Source organism: Nanorana parkeri, unplaced genomic scaffold (genome assembly GCF_000935625.1).
Source record: "Nanorana parkeri isolate BGI_ZX_2015 unplaced genomic scaffold, ASM93562v1 scaffold224, whole genome shotgun sequence".
In the NCBI taxonomy this organism is placed as follows: Eukaryota; Metazoa; Chordata; class Amphibia; order Anura; family Dicroglossidae; genus Nanorana; species Nanorana parkeri.
Window position 1 is genome coordinate 1,472,586 of NW_017306492.1, and position 16,592 is coordinate 1,489,177.

Sequence of the window (16,592 nt, forward strand, 5' to 3'; positions counted from 1 at the left end):
CAGAAGTCACATAACTGGTTATATTGAAGCTAACAACACAAGCTAGGATACAGTTCAGACGAAGCACCATTAAGGCATAGTTTATAAAATATATCCCAAACTTTGAAAATCCCTGAGAGAACCATGAAATCCAGTACTTGGAAACAATATAACACAACGGTGACTCTGCCTAGAGGTGAATACCTACCAGGTGAAGTGGGTATAAGATAAAACAGTATAGACTGTAAGCTCGTTTGGGCAGGTTCCTCCTCACCTACTGTTTCTGTATGTCAATGATGCTTGTCAGTGTTTCTTACTTATCTTGTCTAAACGATTGTACAGCGCTGCAGAATATTTTGGCGCTATATAAATAATTGTAAATGTAAACAAGAGCCAAATAGTAACTTTGAAGGAGCTGCAGAGATCCCCAGCTGAGAAGGGAGAACCCATCCATGGGAAGACAAGAAAATTCTGGAAATACCCATATTTATACATTTAAGCCATGTTTGGTAATCGAATACACAGGAAACACGCAGAAAAAGTGCTTTCCAGAGCAGAGGGGGAGAGAGGTGAGCAGTCACCACCATGGGACTAAGTATATCTTTTTTTATTTAAGACCCTAGACCAAATTGAGCAGGTAATCCTTGCAGTGCAGGGAGTACACACCCAGAGTTCTTCTTTAAGCATGTCAGCAGTAACATCATGTTGTAAGGATGCTTTTCATTAACATAAACTTGGATGCTTTTCAGGATTGAGGAAAACACAGATTAAACTATCTTCAGGCCAGTTAAAGAGCAAATTTTCTTTCAGTTTGCAAGAGATCTGAGATAGGGTTTGCTTCCCCTGACAGGCTCACATTTGGCAGGACAGTGACCTAAATCACACAGACAAAACTACACTGGAGTGATATAAAACAAAATCCCGAATGTCTTCTGAATGGCCTAGTCAATCTATGAAGAGCTTCTGGTTTGGAGTCTAATGAGATTTGAGAGATTTAATTTGGAGCCAATATCACCAATATTTTCTTATGTACCCCTAGTTAGAAATTTGAACTGTCCTTGATGTTCTTAATTTACCTGTACGCTTTAAGGTTTTTTATATTTCTTTTTATTATAAAGTTTATTTCTAAGCAAAATATTTTCTTTTCAATCATAAAGGGACCAAGAGGAATGCTTGGTGAGAGAGGACGTATTGGACCTCAAGGTACACCTGTAAGTTGCACTTAGCCTGCTTTAAGCTTTAAAACACAATTCAATAGCATATAATCCTTTACCTTGTTACACAAATAAAAGTAAATACTGTATTAATGAAGCTGTTAAAACATATTTACTTTGAATCTAAAGTTTTATAAAGTAATTCAATAAATGGATGTATCAAAAAATAAACATTAGTTTACTGTACTTAATGCTACATTTTTGAAAGCTCTGTATTTCATTTCAGGGTCAAAGAGGCGCTAATGGGCTTCCTGGAGCAGCTGGTGCTATAGTAAGTTTCAATATTATTTTACATTTTCATTCTTTTTATTGTGTATTGTCTTCAATCATCTATAATGCTCATATTTGTATGATTGAATTATTATTTATTGCAAATAAATTGGGTCTAGCCAAAGGAATTGGGTATCCTGAAATGCATACACCCTAATGATATATAAACACAAAAGAAAATATTTATAAAGCAGTGTATTTTACATTTACTAAACATTCACTGCATGTGAACTAGTCATTGTAATTTTAAACAGACGCCAGGAAGATACACCTGCAGTAAATATCAGTAAATGTTTGGTATATGTCAAATTACCCCCAAATAGTAATATATTGAGCCAAACATGTACTTGTAAATAAACATGTATGCCATCACCTACTAAGTCCCATTCATAAAGTGGTGCACTGATCTGAATTTTAGTTACTAAATGCATCTCAGTGGAAAAATATCAGACTTTTTAATATTCTTCCAGTCTTTCTGAAATGAATATAGCTTAAACTGTATGCTATAAATGTCAAAAACAATTGTTAAATGTTTTTAGAAAACAAATGCATTTTCCTGTTTTTTTCAATAGGGCCCCTTAGGCTTAAGTGGTGCATCAGGATTTCCTGGCATCCCTGGAATGAAGGTAATAATATTTTATATGTTATTCATTCGGTAGATATTATCCAGTAGAATTGAATTAAAAAAATAACAGCACAAAATGGGCATGCTAACATCTCCAGTTTGTCAATTCAGATAAGTCTATTGCACAAAGATATCCATGCTTTGCAGATATCACAATCCTAAATCACAGTAGTATTTCATCTAGTATAGCACAACAATCAACTAGGACTATACTTCTGAAACAGGAGCTCTTTCCCTGTGGGTCAGCTCACCTGCACCTTTTTTCTTCAGTAAAATAACTTATCAGACCTACACAGAGTAACTCTGGAGATAAGTATTTAGTAGATATGTGATTATATACACACTTGTGGCATATTTTAAAACAGCAGCAGTTACTGTATTGTTCTATGCACATAAAGCCGATTTATAAAAATAAACTACATATCTTCTTTAAGCTCACAGCACACACACCTGACTGTGCAATCTTCTTTCGATCTACTAACAACTCTGTAGTGGGTGGTCCTATCTGGGAAAATGTAATATATTTGATAGACTCTCATAATACATAGTTGAATTACCCAATGGGTTCCTTTATCTTTTAGAGGCTCCAATAGTTTTTGTCTCTACCTTCACCCATAACTAGAAAATAAGGCTGCACTATGGTGCAGTTGGATTGCTAAGTTATTTTTTGTACATTGCAGACCATACCTCAGAGCTGTGATACACCATAATCTATTCTGTATATTATTTTGCCTGGATTTGGCCTATAAAAAGATTCTTGAAAATATAACTATCTTTAATTAAATAACTTAAACAAAGTGTATGTTAAGCCCAATTTTTTTTAACCTAGTTTTGAATGGAGTGGGAAAGGGTAGAACCCCTCTTGGGTTTTTGATGACATCTGAGGCTCTGTTAGAGAACAAAACACAGAGAGCGCCTCCATCACGTAAAAATTATTAAAATAAATTTAGACAGATGCAAACATACTCACAAAGGTCGAGTTAAAAAGGCATGAAACGATATGAACACGAAGGACTTAGCCAACCGGCTGTTCGTCCTCCCTGATGGTTTACACGTTTCCGAGGTCACGCCTCCGAGTTTTTACGCGATGGAGGCGCTCTCTGTGTTTTTGTTTTCCAGAGTTGAGGTTTCCCTAAAGCCTATTTGAGAGCCAGCCTCGTAAGCGTTCTATACTACGATCACTGCAGATTGTCTCCTTTTCTGGACTTAAGCCGTTGGCGCTGTGTTATATACTGTTTGTTGCCTCTGTTAGAGAGCTTTATCCCCACTTCCTGTGCTGCTCACAATGTTTTACCAGAATTCTCCAACACAGGCAAAAGGAAAAATTGTTGGTCTGCAACCACTGGAAAATGCAGCCGGAGGTATGAGATTTATCTTGGTGCTGCAGACGGAGTCTATGAACTAGATGAAGGTAGAAACTCTAGTGGTATGATCCTGACAGAGTCTATGTGAGATAGCAGTCCACTTTTATTCACACATAATGGACTGTGACCACTTTATGAAGGCTAGGTTAGGCCTAAAGTCAATTTAGCTTTAACTCATCCTAGTGCAACCTAGATAGAGCCAGATTGCTATAACAAACTGAGTATTGGTAAATGTGGGGCAAGGAGATGTAAGTGAAAGGCATGCACGGCAATTCAAAATACTGTTGAGCTTTGGCTTTTTAATATGAAGATTATGGGAACATTTACAAGTAGCTATAAATCAGACAGTCGAAAAAGACGCTGTATGCATTTAATGTGCTTATTCACTATATTAAAGAGTTTTAATTTAAACCAATAAAAGCATAATGAGGATCTAGTTAACCTGGTTTGGCACACAAGCACGTGACAAAAACTGACTACAGAAAGTTAATCATTTGGGACCTGCAGGTGCTACTTACTCACCATCATGGAGACAGCTGCAGTTGAAAATGTTACAGTTGGCAGTGGCTTGTTCTTTATATGCCACAAGATAATGAACCGCAGACTGTTTTCAACAATACGAGTTTTCATTACTATAAAGAGCATGTAATCTGCTAGTTTCTCATGCATCTTTGGCTTTATAAAATTCCCAAAAGCCTTTAAAACAAATGTAATGGAAAACATTTGGTAAATCGAATAGGAATAACATGAAATGCCCTAAGGAAACTGTTTTTTTTTTTTAAAGGGAAATTTTTTTTTAAAGGGAAGTTTCTGGTAATGTTCATAAAACCAGACATTTTACATAAGACTTTTGATTTTAGAGAACACAAAACAAATATTTTATTTTATGTTTGTTACATAGTTTAGCCATCCCTGATTTGATTGATTGATTAGTATCCTGCAAAGGAAACATTGCACTATAAAGTCCAGTCCTTACTCGTGCATCAAATGCTTTAAGGTGGACTTGCTGTTCTGAAAATATCTGTATCATAGATACCTACAGTGCTCCATGCTTGTTACACAAGGTCTTCTCTTGCACACATATTTACTTATTGCAGTTGGTGAGCAGGTGTGATGCACCTTAAGAGCACTGCATGAAAACTTTCACTTATCAGCATTATGGTTGAGAGCTATAGAGATTAGTTAGAAAGCTTCAGGATCTACAGTCTTAATGTGCACTTGGTCCTATAGCAGCTCATTTAACAGCTAGCAGGTGGCCAGCACTATTGAGATGTTCATAAAACTCGCAGCATGATGAAGCTAAGCTTCTACTGGGCAAGTAAAGGTACCAGGCTAGATGGGACATGATACACTAGACAAAGAGAAATAAACATATACAAAGCTAGAGTAAAGCTTGACAATCATGGGATGGGAAACACAGGAACTCTAATGGCTGTAGGACTGGATAGGCATATGGAGTTGTACACAAAGGACATATGAGTTCAGCAGAGAGGCTAGAAGGCATGATATTCTGGGAGCACATGCAAATACCAGAATAGAATACAGGACTAGAAATCCAAAGCCAAACACAATGGCCTGAACTTGGTCAAAGAAAGAAACCGAATTTCAAAAAGACATGGCGTGGGAAGGATGCAGACAGTTGTAAAAAAAAAAAGGAGAGGGAAAAGGCATGGGGTGTGCATGGGGTTTTAAATGTGCTTTGAAGTCACAATAGATAAACAGATGTTCAGCCAGACATAGTACTAACAACCTCCATATCCATTGTTTTACCTCTACTTTCCTGTTACAGAGATTCCTTCAGTTGTGAGACCTGATACAACATTTTTTATGTATATATGTTTTTTCTTTTAAATCAAGGGTGAAGCTGGGCCAACGGGAGCACGGGGGCCTGAAGGACCCCAAGGATCAAGAGGAGAGACTGGATCACAAGGACCAGCTGGTCAATCCGGTCTTCCTGTAAGTCTTTTTTTGTTAAGTATGTAACAAGTTGTAATACTGAACTGTGCATATTAAATTGCCATCACTAATATGCCATAGTAATAATAAAAAAATGTCATAGTTAAACAGGCAAATAATCCTATTGTAGGCAGAATTTTTACTAAAGTATGTGTTTGCAGGGTGTTGCCGGAACTGATGGCACGGGTGGTTCTAAAGGACCAACTGTAAGTAATTTGTATGCAGTAGTTCAATTACGTTTGTTGGTGAATTATGGGTTAATGTTTTGTCTATTAAAATTTGGATGTTTCTGGTTGTAGGGGGGCCCTGGTGTTGCAGGTTCTCCTGGCCTTATTGGACCACCTGGATCTCCTGGACCTCAAGGAAGTACTGGAGCACCTGGTATTCGTGGCTCAGCGGTAAATATATTAAACAAACTATCATATAATGAAGTTGCCATAGAAGTCAACACAACATCCATACAACACAAAGTATTTTGTCTGATGTGATTTCGAATAGATGCACTGAACTGACAGGTTAGGTATTTCACAGTAATATTAATTCATTAAAGACTATCATTAAAGTTCATCTTTCTGACAAATTAATAAAAAAGAGATGCAACATATGCAGCTTAGTGACTCAACCTCAACTTAAATTAAAGTATGGCTTGTAATAAAAAGGTCAGAGAAGCAGGAAAATACGTTTTTAAAAGGAATTCTGCCATTCAGGAATTTGAACTGAAAACTTTTTCAATTTTCCATAAAAATACAAGAATATTTTAATTCACCTCTGGTATATTGTAGAATACATTAGACATAATACTATTTAAAGTTATTTTAAATACCTTGTTATAACATATTGAAAGTTTATCAAAATGATTTAAAACAAGTTACTAAGCAAAGCATCTACCAGTAAGTAAACCTTGTTTATCCCATAGATAAGATAGGTGTTGGCAAGCCAGTCTCATTGGACAATGAAAATACACATGACAAACCTTGACATAAGGTTAGGGGAAGTCAGGTCTTTGTAACAAAGCAAAAGCAAATAAGCGAATGGCACAATAGAGGTTTTTCTGAGTCATAAAGGAAACAGCAGGCATCTTGTGGCCTCTACTCTTAGGAAGAACTTTTACTCCCACACTTTATTACAGGCACATGTTTACTTTAAATACAAATATGTTATCTGTTTAACTCCCAAAGCAATTTCTAACTTACTGTCTATTGAACAGGCTGTGAGGTGGCATTGGGTGTTGCTTGTATCAGTCTAGTGCAGGTGTCAAAAGCTCATGTCATTTAATGATTAGAGGAATCAGACATACTGTATGAAAACTGCATGGGTATGTTAATGTGGATTGCCACATTCACCCTTCTAATCCTTTCATATGCAAGAGTTTATCTTTTAGGTTAGACATTTGGCAGCTTGATAACCTTTCCCAAAGATTATTGTGTCTTCACATGGATTTCTTAAATCCTGTTTGTAATTCATTTGAACCTCTTTCTTTGACAATCGTATTGTTGCCTTGCTCAGTCTAACAAGGAAGAACTGAAGAAGATGGCAATCCAGATTTCCAAACCTCACAACAGACAGGATGTATTCACACCAACCTACTTGTAAAGCACCCTCACAAACAGAATGTAATTGTACTTTTTTGGGGCATATCAATGACATTTTGAGGTCAAAAACACATAGGATACGTAAACAAGAAAAATATGCAATGTTTTATAAAAGAGAAACTGTAACAGCTTGATGATTCCAAGTGTCAAGGGATATGTTTTACTTTATGAATCTACGCAGACTTCTTCATTATAATCTTACATAAGGATCAGTGTGGCGTCTAACTTCCATCTGTTTTATGTGTGGTCCTTTGGGTCATCATGATCTATGGCCCTTGTCCAGTTTCTTAATTTTTTTCCTCTGTAGCTTTTCTTTCTCATACATTGAATAATTGGTACAAAGAAACACATGGATTGTTAATTTTTTTTTAAAGGGTGATCCTGGTGTACCTGGTTTTAAAGGTGAAGGTGGTCCCAAAGGTGAACCTGTAAGTAAATATGTTTATTACATTGTATTGCTATCATTTATTTAATATGTAAGTGGAAGTTTGTGAAACAATTATTATAAAAAATAAAGTTTTTCTCTCGGGATTATATTTTAGTAATAGTCTGTGCTACTTATTTAGGGTCCCCATGGCCCACAAGGCGCAATTGGTCCACTTGGAGAAGAAGGAAAAAGAGGTCCCCGTGGAGATCCAGGATCACTTGGGCCACCAGGCCCAGTTGGGGAAAGGGTATGAAAGATCGTTAATGCATCTTAACACAATATTCTAAACTAAAAAATCATTTTAAAAAAGTGGCTAAAATATTTAATTTTGTGACATTGTATGGAACTGAACAAGATGCTTGATTTGCAAGCATCTATTTATGTGCTACGGACAGCTAGGGTTTTACTTTTCCAAATGAAATGTAATTTGTTTCATGCTTCTGAAATGTATTTTCTTTAGCACAAATTCATAGGGGGAAATTGATCAATGTTGTCACATCTTGTGCGTCTTTAAACTGTTGCACCCCTGATTTCTAGTGCACATAGCGACAGATTATTATTATTTTATATTAATTTATGTTTTACTCCTAAATGCTTTCATAGGGAGAATGGTCTCAAAACTGTCTCAGTGTGGTGCTCAGCTGACTTGAGTGTATGAGCGCTCTGTAGGATAGTTTAAAAAGTGTTCAGGAGCACTTCTGTGCATCTGTTTTTAGGTCTTTTACTGTCGCAAATGCTGGACACAAATATTGCACAGTTGAGATATAATGCAAACTGCCGCAAAACATGTGCAGTGAGTAGCAGACCCTTAAAAAAAGATGCATAACAGAGATAAAATTCTACGGTTAGTAAATATTTTGATCTTTGCGCCTAAATATGTTGTCACAAAAAAAACACCTTTGTTTAATAAAGTGGAGAAAGGTTAGAGGCTCTGTTTTTATTCTATTTTAAAGGTTTCTATTTTGGAGATTTGTATCTCCAAAATATATTTGGATATTTGACTTGTATGTCAAGAGTGTTGCAAAATTTCTCCCGGACAAGAAGTAAGGAGAAATCTTCAGCAAACAAATCTGATTGTAGGTAGCTCTTCCTTATTTTAGGCAAGTAGTCTCTCAACTACGTAATCACAATACTAATAAAGTATTTATTTGGTTAGTTTGTTTAGTCTATTATACTATACAGTAAATGGTGCCATGCAGGTTTGTTGTGTCAGTTATTGAGATCTGAAGTATAAAAATGCTACCTTCACAGTGTTTGTGTTGTTTTTAACATATATAATTTACCCTTCTGATATTTCTATTAGGGTGCTCCGGGTAATCGAGGTTTCCCTGGATCTGATGGTTTACCTGGACCTAAGGTAAACAAGACTTGGTTTTATTATGCTTTCAATTCACCTGTCATAGAAGAAACACCACAAATATTTGGCTTCTTTACATATTCCTTCTTGAATTTTACCTTTTGTTAATGGAAATGTTACATTTAAAAATCTTTTTTTCCATGGAATTCTGAGGAACATTTAAATTTTACATTGTTATAATTCACAGGTGCTCTAAAACTGAAGGTCTGTCCATTTTAAAGTGTTACTTTAGTTATAGGTGGGAGAGGCCTGGGGGGATGAGTCAGCCCCTGGCCTTTTATTTGTCTTGGTTACTTCAACATCAATTTCCCTGCCATAATTACCAACTAAATGACAATTGTGTTCCTGCCCACCTCGGAGTTATGAGTGCTACCAGTTGTCTTTGCATGTACTTGCACCTCCCATTGGCTTCTCCGTGTTTTAATATACATTAAGTCCGACAGGTAGAGAGGAACCCTTCTTCCGCAACTAGAAAGTCCACAGGAGATCTGGTGGTTTAACTCTCCAGCTTGTAAGAAAAATAGCAATATCAGTTTTGCTGGACTGCACCTTTAATGTTAAAGTGATTGGTCTGTTGCTGTTAATAGCCAGTCTTTTACTCTGTGATGAGTTACATAGCAAGTAAAAAAAAAAGACGCAGGTCTATCCAGTATAAGCTATGTGTGTATGTATATGCGAGATTCTCTACCAATCCCCATAGCCCTGTATACTATGCTCCCTGAGAAACACACTTAAACATTTGTTGAAACTGTCAACACTCTTGGCCAGTACCACTACCTAAGGAAGGAATATACACTTTTTCACTGCTGTAAAAGTAAAGAATCCCTTCCCCAATCTAAGGTTAAACCTCCTCTCTTCCAATCTTAAATTGTGGCCACATGTCTTCTCAGGGACCTTAGAGTAAACAGTTTATTGCAATTACTAAAGTCCAGTTTGATATAATTGTATAATCATAGAAAGGTTTAATATCTGAATGATATGCAGGTGCAGACTTGGCCGATCAGTTGCACACAGCGGTTGCCACGCGGCCCCATTGATTTCAATGGGGTTTTATCCGGGCAGCAATTGCTGAAAAAGGTACCTTTTTTTGCTACACACACCGCACGGTTTTTCAACTGCAATCGTTTGTGATTGCATGGGCAGAACCGCAGCAGGAAACCGTGTGATTTGCCTGGCGCGACTGGGGTGCCATTAGAAAATAATGGCACCACCAGCGCAATCAGAGGTGGTGTGCGACTCCGTGACGTGGTTTCGTGCACGATTGCTGCACGGTCACGAATCGTCCAGGTGTGAACCTGGCCTAATTTGCCATTAATTGATTTATGTAGTAAAGAGTTATCATACTTCTGTTCCAATGTTTACTGCTGTAACCTATGGCAGCCATCAGAATACATTTTGCTAAAGTAAGACCAATAAAAGATATATTCTAATTGGTTGCTCTTTACAGACCCTAACAATTACAATATTTATTTTTTTATTCCAAAAATGTATATTCATTTATACATTTTAAATACGAATTGTAAACACTGGAGAACAAATTATGGTATATGTACTATTATTATTAACCTGAAGTTTATACGTTTCAGTTTTTATGCAGTCCATTTTATTTTGTTTTTTCAGGGAGCTCAAGGTGAACGTGGAGTTGCAGGAGTCTCAGGACCTAAAGGAGCTAATGGGGATCCTGGTCGTCTTGGAGAGCCTGGACTTCCTGGTGCCAGAGTAAGTTTCATGCCATAAAATTCCCCCTACCTATATTCAACAAACACAATAGGAGGTAGTGAGAAAAGACACAGCTGCTGTACGTACCATGTGCCATTTGGTAGGGTCACCATACGCAGTACGTTTTTTAAAAATTGATGCACCTAAATTAAAGCGTCACTTCACATGGTTACGTGAGAATTAAGCTGTGCAGGGCTGGCTGCGGTGAGGGACACGTTATTGGTGGACAACACTCTCTCTCTCTCACTCATTCCTTTTTCTAAGGAGTAAAGAAAACACATATTTCACAGCATGTGTACTGCCAGCACCTGTCAGCTGAGCTTGGCATGACAGTAGAGCAGTACTACTGGGTTGGTGATGCATAAAAGAATGGCCAAATGTCATAACTCTATCTAGCCTTACTGTTTAGGTATACATGTAAAGTGGTATATAGGTGAACTGTTTTTGGGAGAAGGGTGGTTAAAGAAAAAGGTGTAAAAAAAATAAAGTGAACCCAGATAGCATCTCGGATAAGACCCTTAGTATTTAGCAACTTAATGCCAAAAGTTCAATTGGAGTAGTGTTTAAATTGTTATTGTTTAATTGTTATAGTTTGATATTTTTAATGTCTGATGTTATACATATCCACCATACTGTTCACTGTTTCAAGGAAAATTATACTTGTCTTTGGAACATTTTCTTTTAACTTTGTTTTTGAAGATTTACAAATTTACAAAATGACCTTTAATATAATTTCAATTATATGTATAACATGTTTGACAAATAAACATGCATTACAGGGTGCACTCATGGCATTTAGTTTGCAAAACATGTTGGGATTTTTAATAAGAAATACCTAAACTGCTTGCTTGCTTTATGGCACTAGAATTCACTAGTAGACATTGGCATCCAAAAAATGGAAGTATATCTGCTGTTGAAATCTGTGTTTAGTACAGTTGCTTTCTCTGAGAACTCAAAAAACATTGGCATATGGCATATAGCCCCACCTGCTGGCTGCTGATGGGAAATGTGAAATATTAATTTGCAGTATTTTATATTTACCTGATTAAATCTAAATAAAAATGGTATTTACGCAGTACTTTACATACATAGTTGCACATTCACATCAGTCCCTACCCTCAAGGAGCTTACCAATCTAAGGACCCTATCACTGCCACAGGCGGTGATTTCAGCAAATAATGTGGAATTGTTCAAGAAACTTTTGGACGATTTCTTAAGGGACCGTAATATACAGGGGTACGGGTACTCCTAGAATGAGATCCTAATAGGTTGGACTTGATGGACTAATGTCTTTATTCAACCTCAAATACTATGTAACTATGTAATTATCTCACATGCATACATAGAGGGCCAACTTATAGGAGCCAATTAACCTACCAGCATGTCTTTGGAGTGTGGGAGGAAACCAGAGTACCCGGAGGAAACCCACGCAAGCACAGGGAGAACATGCAAACTCCTTGCAGATGGTGGCCAGATCATTAATAAAAGTTTCTAAGACTTACTTTTCAAATTGCACCTAGGTGGTCTTTCATTTTCTTGTTACATTGGGACGAGTTTAGCCTTGAGTACATCTGACTAGAACCTTTTTTTAATGTTTTATTATGTTTTATTATATTCCTTCCTTGCATAGTGAAGTAGTTCTCAATATGTTTATAATGAAAAGCATTCTCTTTATTTTGCCATCTTGTTGTACAGTATATTTTCAAATAGAGATGCACATCTGGAAAACCACATTGCTAGTATATGACCATATCTTTCATTAACCAGGGTCTGACTGGAAATCCTGGAGTCCAAGGTCCAGAGGGCAAACTAGGTCCAGTGGTAAGTCAATTATTGGTAATACAATATACTGTATGCATCATACAAAAGAAACCAAATAATAATGTATTAACGTATAAGAATTTATAAAACCAAATTTAGGTAATGCTCAGTTTGCATGATGGACATTAAGGATATTGTTACTTTATACTTTGTTGAGAATACCTTGAATAAAAAAGAAAGTTGTCTAGTAGTTGTCATTGACAATAGAGAAGTTGGTTATAAGAAGAGGTTATGGTCACAATTTCATCCTATTTTTTTCAGATTTCTTAGTCATCAATGTACTGTACATGTGTCATGTCATCGTACATTGCAACCAAGAAAATCTTGTTTCCTCATTTACCAAAATTAACCAGGCTATATAGTTTACTTGCTGAGGTCACATTCATTATGCTTCTTGGAATTTGTTTTTGAAAATGTAGTTAGGTTAAGTGAGTTAAATGAGTTACATTCATTTTAGGTTAAGAGCTAAGTATTAGGTCATACTAAGTCAGTTTTAGGACCAGGATTAGTGTTTAGGTTATGCGTTAAATGTGAGTTAAGTCTATGGGTTAAGTATTAAAGAACTTCAGAGCCGGCCGGCTGTCACAGCACTCCTCCCTGCCTCTCTCATCCTATGCTGCAGTGATGGTATGTCCCTCAGCATCTTTGCATCTTATACACAGTGTATAGAATTTGATCACTCAAGGACCATAGACCGCTTAAGCGGAGGTGGAGAGCAAAAAGGAGCAGTTAGCCCTTGCAGTACAAGGTTGGCCCAATGCAAGGGTTATTAACATTTTTCCCGGAGTTCTGCTTTAAGTGTTAGGCTAAGTTTTATTAAGAGTGATAAAGAAGAACTCCAGACATAATTATTTTAACCCCTTCATGACGGGAGACGTACACTGTACGTCCAGCCACAAAGGGACCAAATGACTTGTCACGTACACTGTACGTGACGAGTTATTTGCTGCTTTAGAGGGCTGTTAACCGCTGAGAATCAGCTTGTAACATTCATTAATGGATGCCCTTACTACAGAGGCATTCATTAATGAAAGGGTTAACCTTTTTCAGACACCCGATACCTTAATATCGGGTGTCTGAGAGTCAAAGCAGAGCGGACACACATGCCGGCTTTTGCCGGCATTCTGACAGCTCATATAGATCGAGAGAGATATCTCTCTCAAGCTATACTGGCTTTTTTTTTTCTTTCATGAATAGATACATAATGTGTCTATTCCTATAATGTATCTATTCCTGAAAGAAGAATGTTTGTTTGCTGATCGTTGTTGCAACAATCAGAAAACCTTTAGTGACAGCTGAATCCTGAACTGCTGCAGGATCAGTGTCACTAACTTATTATCGGCTGTTCTGAAGTTTGAAGCAGCCTGATAATAACCAAAAATGTATTAATTTATCAAGCAGTAACAGTGAGATTAATTCACAATGACTGCTTGATATAATTAAATAAATAAAATAACATTTTTAAGTTTAAAAAAAAGTGAAAAGTGTAAAAAAAAAAAAAAATTGTGAAAAGTGTAAAAAAAATAAAAAAATGTGTAAAAAATAAAATAAAATAAGGGACAAATAAATGAATGTATTTATTGCATTTTTTTAAGTGTGCTGGTTTTGTAAAAAAAATACTACAAATCAAAACTGGGAAAAAAGTGTTTTTTTTAAACGGTTTTTTCCTCTTTTTTTATATTTTATTTGTCCTAAGTGAGGCGTTAGACGCACATATGTGATATAAATATGTAGCCCTATCTGTCCTCTAAAAAACAATATATAATATGTGTGGGTGCACTTTGTAAGAAAGTATATTACTGACGTGGAAGAATCACACAGCAAAAATGTCAAAAGTGTGTCAGTCATTTACGAACAGAAACTAAAAACAAGCTCAGTCATGAAGGGGTTAAAACTATAGTTTCAATACAAATTAGTAAACTAAACATGAAATATTTTTTCATCATGGGAGTGAGCTTGGAGTGGTGGCTACTTCACAGTGACCATGGGGAACAAAAGTAGCCACCCTCCAGGTTTGGAAGGATAGTGTCGGCACCAATTCAGAGATGATTTGAGGATCTACAGCTGAGTGATACACAAATAAGATACATTTTTGGTAATAGTTAAGATTTAACTCCTGAGTATAGTGTCACTTTAAGGTTTAGGGTAAACAGTTAGAATATGAATTAAAGCAGAACTAAGGATCTTTATTGCAGAAGAACTGAGCCGAATGCCGTTCGGCGTCAATCGGCTATTCACTCACTGCTATGAAAATAGGAGCGTATGGCAGAGAGTGAACTGCCGGAGGTTCTGCTCAGCCGATCCAGATGGCTGAGTCAAATGTGTTCTTCACTTCGGCTCAGCCGAACATGCTGAGCATGTACGGCTGATTTTAGCCAATGTACAGCTGATTTAAGCCAATGTACGTCTGAAATCAGCCACACAGGGCCGAAGTGAATAGCCGAATGGCATTCCCCCTTGATCTTTGGATGAATGCTGCGCAGAGGAGTTACTTTATCCTGCACTGGCCAATCAGGATGGTTGACGACCTGCCACCTGGGAACATTTGGGAAGAAGATGTCGGCATTGGTGAGGGAGCTTGCAGACGTTGCATCACTGGAGCAGGGGTGAATATTTGTGGCTTTAGTTCCACATTAGGCATTAGGTGAGTTAGGAGGAAGGTAAAGCCTATATCTTGGAAAAAAGTCAGTTTTAAGAAATAATTATATTATGGACAGCCATTAATGACTCAGTATATAAGAAGGGTCAGAGATATTTGAGGCATGCCCTTTATTGGAGAGCACTACTAAACAAAAATGCTTGTTATCTCTATAATTACATCATTAAGTAAATGAGTGTAAACATTCCATGTACAGCACACCTAAAGTATCTGTGGAGTCTTTCACAGACTTCAGCCTCATGTTGTTTTCAGACTAAAGTAATGGGACCGCTTTAAAAATAGTTATTACTCATGTTACACATTTTAGTACAAGTTTACTGGTTCATATTGAACTTATTTCACAATTTTGTCCTTGTGGGTAGAAATATGTATACAATCCTATATCTAATTATGTAAAGACTGAGATTGCAATTTTTTTTATTGTTTAAATTGAGTTTACTTATTGACTTTTTGCAGGGAGCTTCTGGAGAAGATGGTCGTCCAGGTCAACCTGGTCCAATTGGAATTCGTGGTGAAACTGGTACCATGGGGCCTGCTGGTCCAAAAGGAAACAGTGTATGAACCCAAGCTATGTAGTGAATTACGCTAACAGTATTTCATTCTTTTTTCAGTAAATTAATTAAAAGGAGATTTATGTTTCTTTAACAGGGAGATCCCGGAAAGGCAGGTGAACAAGGCCTTGCAGGAGTTCCTGGACAAAGGGTATGGTTTACATTTTTCTTACATTCTCTTTTAATGTATGGTTGCTTGTTACTTTAAAGTAGAACTCCAGAAAACTTTTTTATTAACACTTGCAGTGAGGCTACCCCTGCACTTCAAGGGTTAAGTCCTCGTTTGTGTTTAGGTTAAAAAGAAAAAGTTAGACTTACCCAAAGCTCTGAGTCGGCATCTTCTTAGACTGTTCTAGACCTGTTCTAAATGAGGACATTTTCCATACCAAATGAATAAGTTAGGTGCTAAGAAAGTTACCTTATATTGCATACAGGCAAACAAGCCTTTAAAGGGACTATGTCATTAAAGCTTCCCTAGCAAAGAATAACTTACATAATCACCTCTCCCACTGCCCACGCTGCTGATCTCTGCTTCAGTGAAGAGAAATCACTGACTGAAGAATCTATAGAATACGACATTTCGAGAAGTGTCAAATTCCTGTTCCCTGCTGTATCCTGTGGTTCGATCCATGAGCCCCTAGACTATTGTATCCTATAGTGATATAGTGATGGTGAGAAGAACCAAAGTAAAAAAAGGGGGGCCACGCACTCTACATTTTAAGAAGTGTCAGTTTCAGAACATTCTTTAGATGGCGATTTCTCTTCAGCACAGGAGGAGGGAGAGGTAAACATCAAAGTTCTTTTTTGCCCGGCAGCCTTAGCTTAGGTTTTGATTTAAGTGACAAAGTCACTTTAAAGGTTTCATTTGTTTTCATTTATAATTATTTATCTTAGTAAAGTAACTAATAAGTTGAGTAATGAGGCTAAATACCTACCTCTGTTACTATAGCAATACAACTCATTTTGAAACAATATTAATCATTTATAGCTATGCATCTTCTTATATTTATCATATTACTGGAAAGTTCACAGTAAATATATATATATATATATACCCA

The 16,592-nt window shown here is 36.8% G+C and overlaps 1 protein-coding gene across 1 annotated transcript in view; it reads left to right on the forward strand.

Moving 5' to 3' along the window:
* Window positions 1-16,592, forward strand: part of COL5A2 (collagen type V alpha 2 chain) — a 78,576-nt gene that overhangs the window by 39,959 nt on the left and 22,025 nt on the right. The window contains exons 17-29 of the mRNA XM_018556073.1: window positions 1,137-1,190; window positions 1,420-1,464; window positions 2,036-2,089; window positions 5,310-5,408; window positions 5,570-5,614; window positions 5,708-5,806; window positions 7,375-7,428; window positions 7,567-7,674; window positions 8,731-8,784; window positions 10,405-10,503; window positions 12,271-12,324; window positions 15,440-15,538; window positions 15,632-15,685. Of these exons, the coding sequence (XP_018411575.1) occupies window positions 1,137-1,190; window positions 1,420-1,464; window positions 2,036-2,089; window positions 5,310-5,408; window positions 5,570-5,614; window positions 5,708-5,806; window positions 7,375-7,428; window positions 7,567-7,674; window positions 8,731-8,784; window positions 10,405-10,503; window positions 12,271-12,324; window positions 15,440-15,538; window positions 15,632-15,685 (918 nt within the window). The remainder of the gene's footprint in view (window positions 1-1,136; window positions 1,191-1,419; window positions 1,465-2,035; window positions 2,090-5,309; window positions 5,409-5,569; window positions 5,615-5,707; window positions 5,807-7,374; window positions 7,429-7,566; window positions 7,675-8,730; window positions 8,785-10,404; window positions 10,504-12,270; window positions 12,325-15,439; window positions 15,539-15,631; window positions 15,686-16,592) is intronic.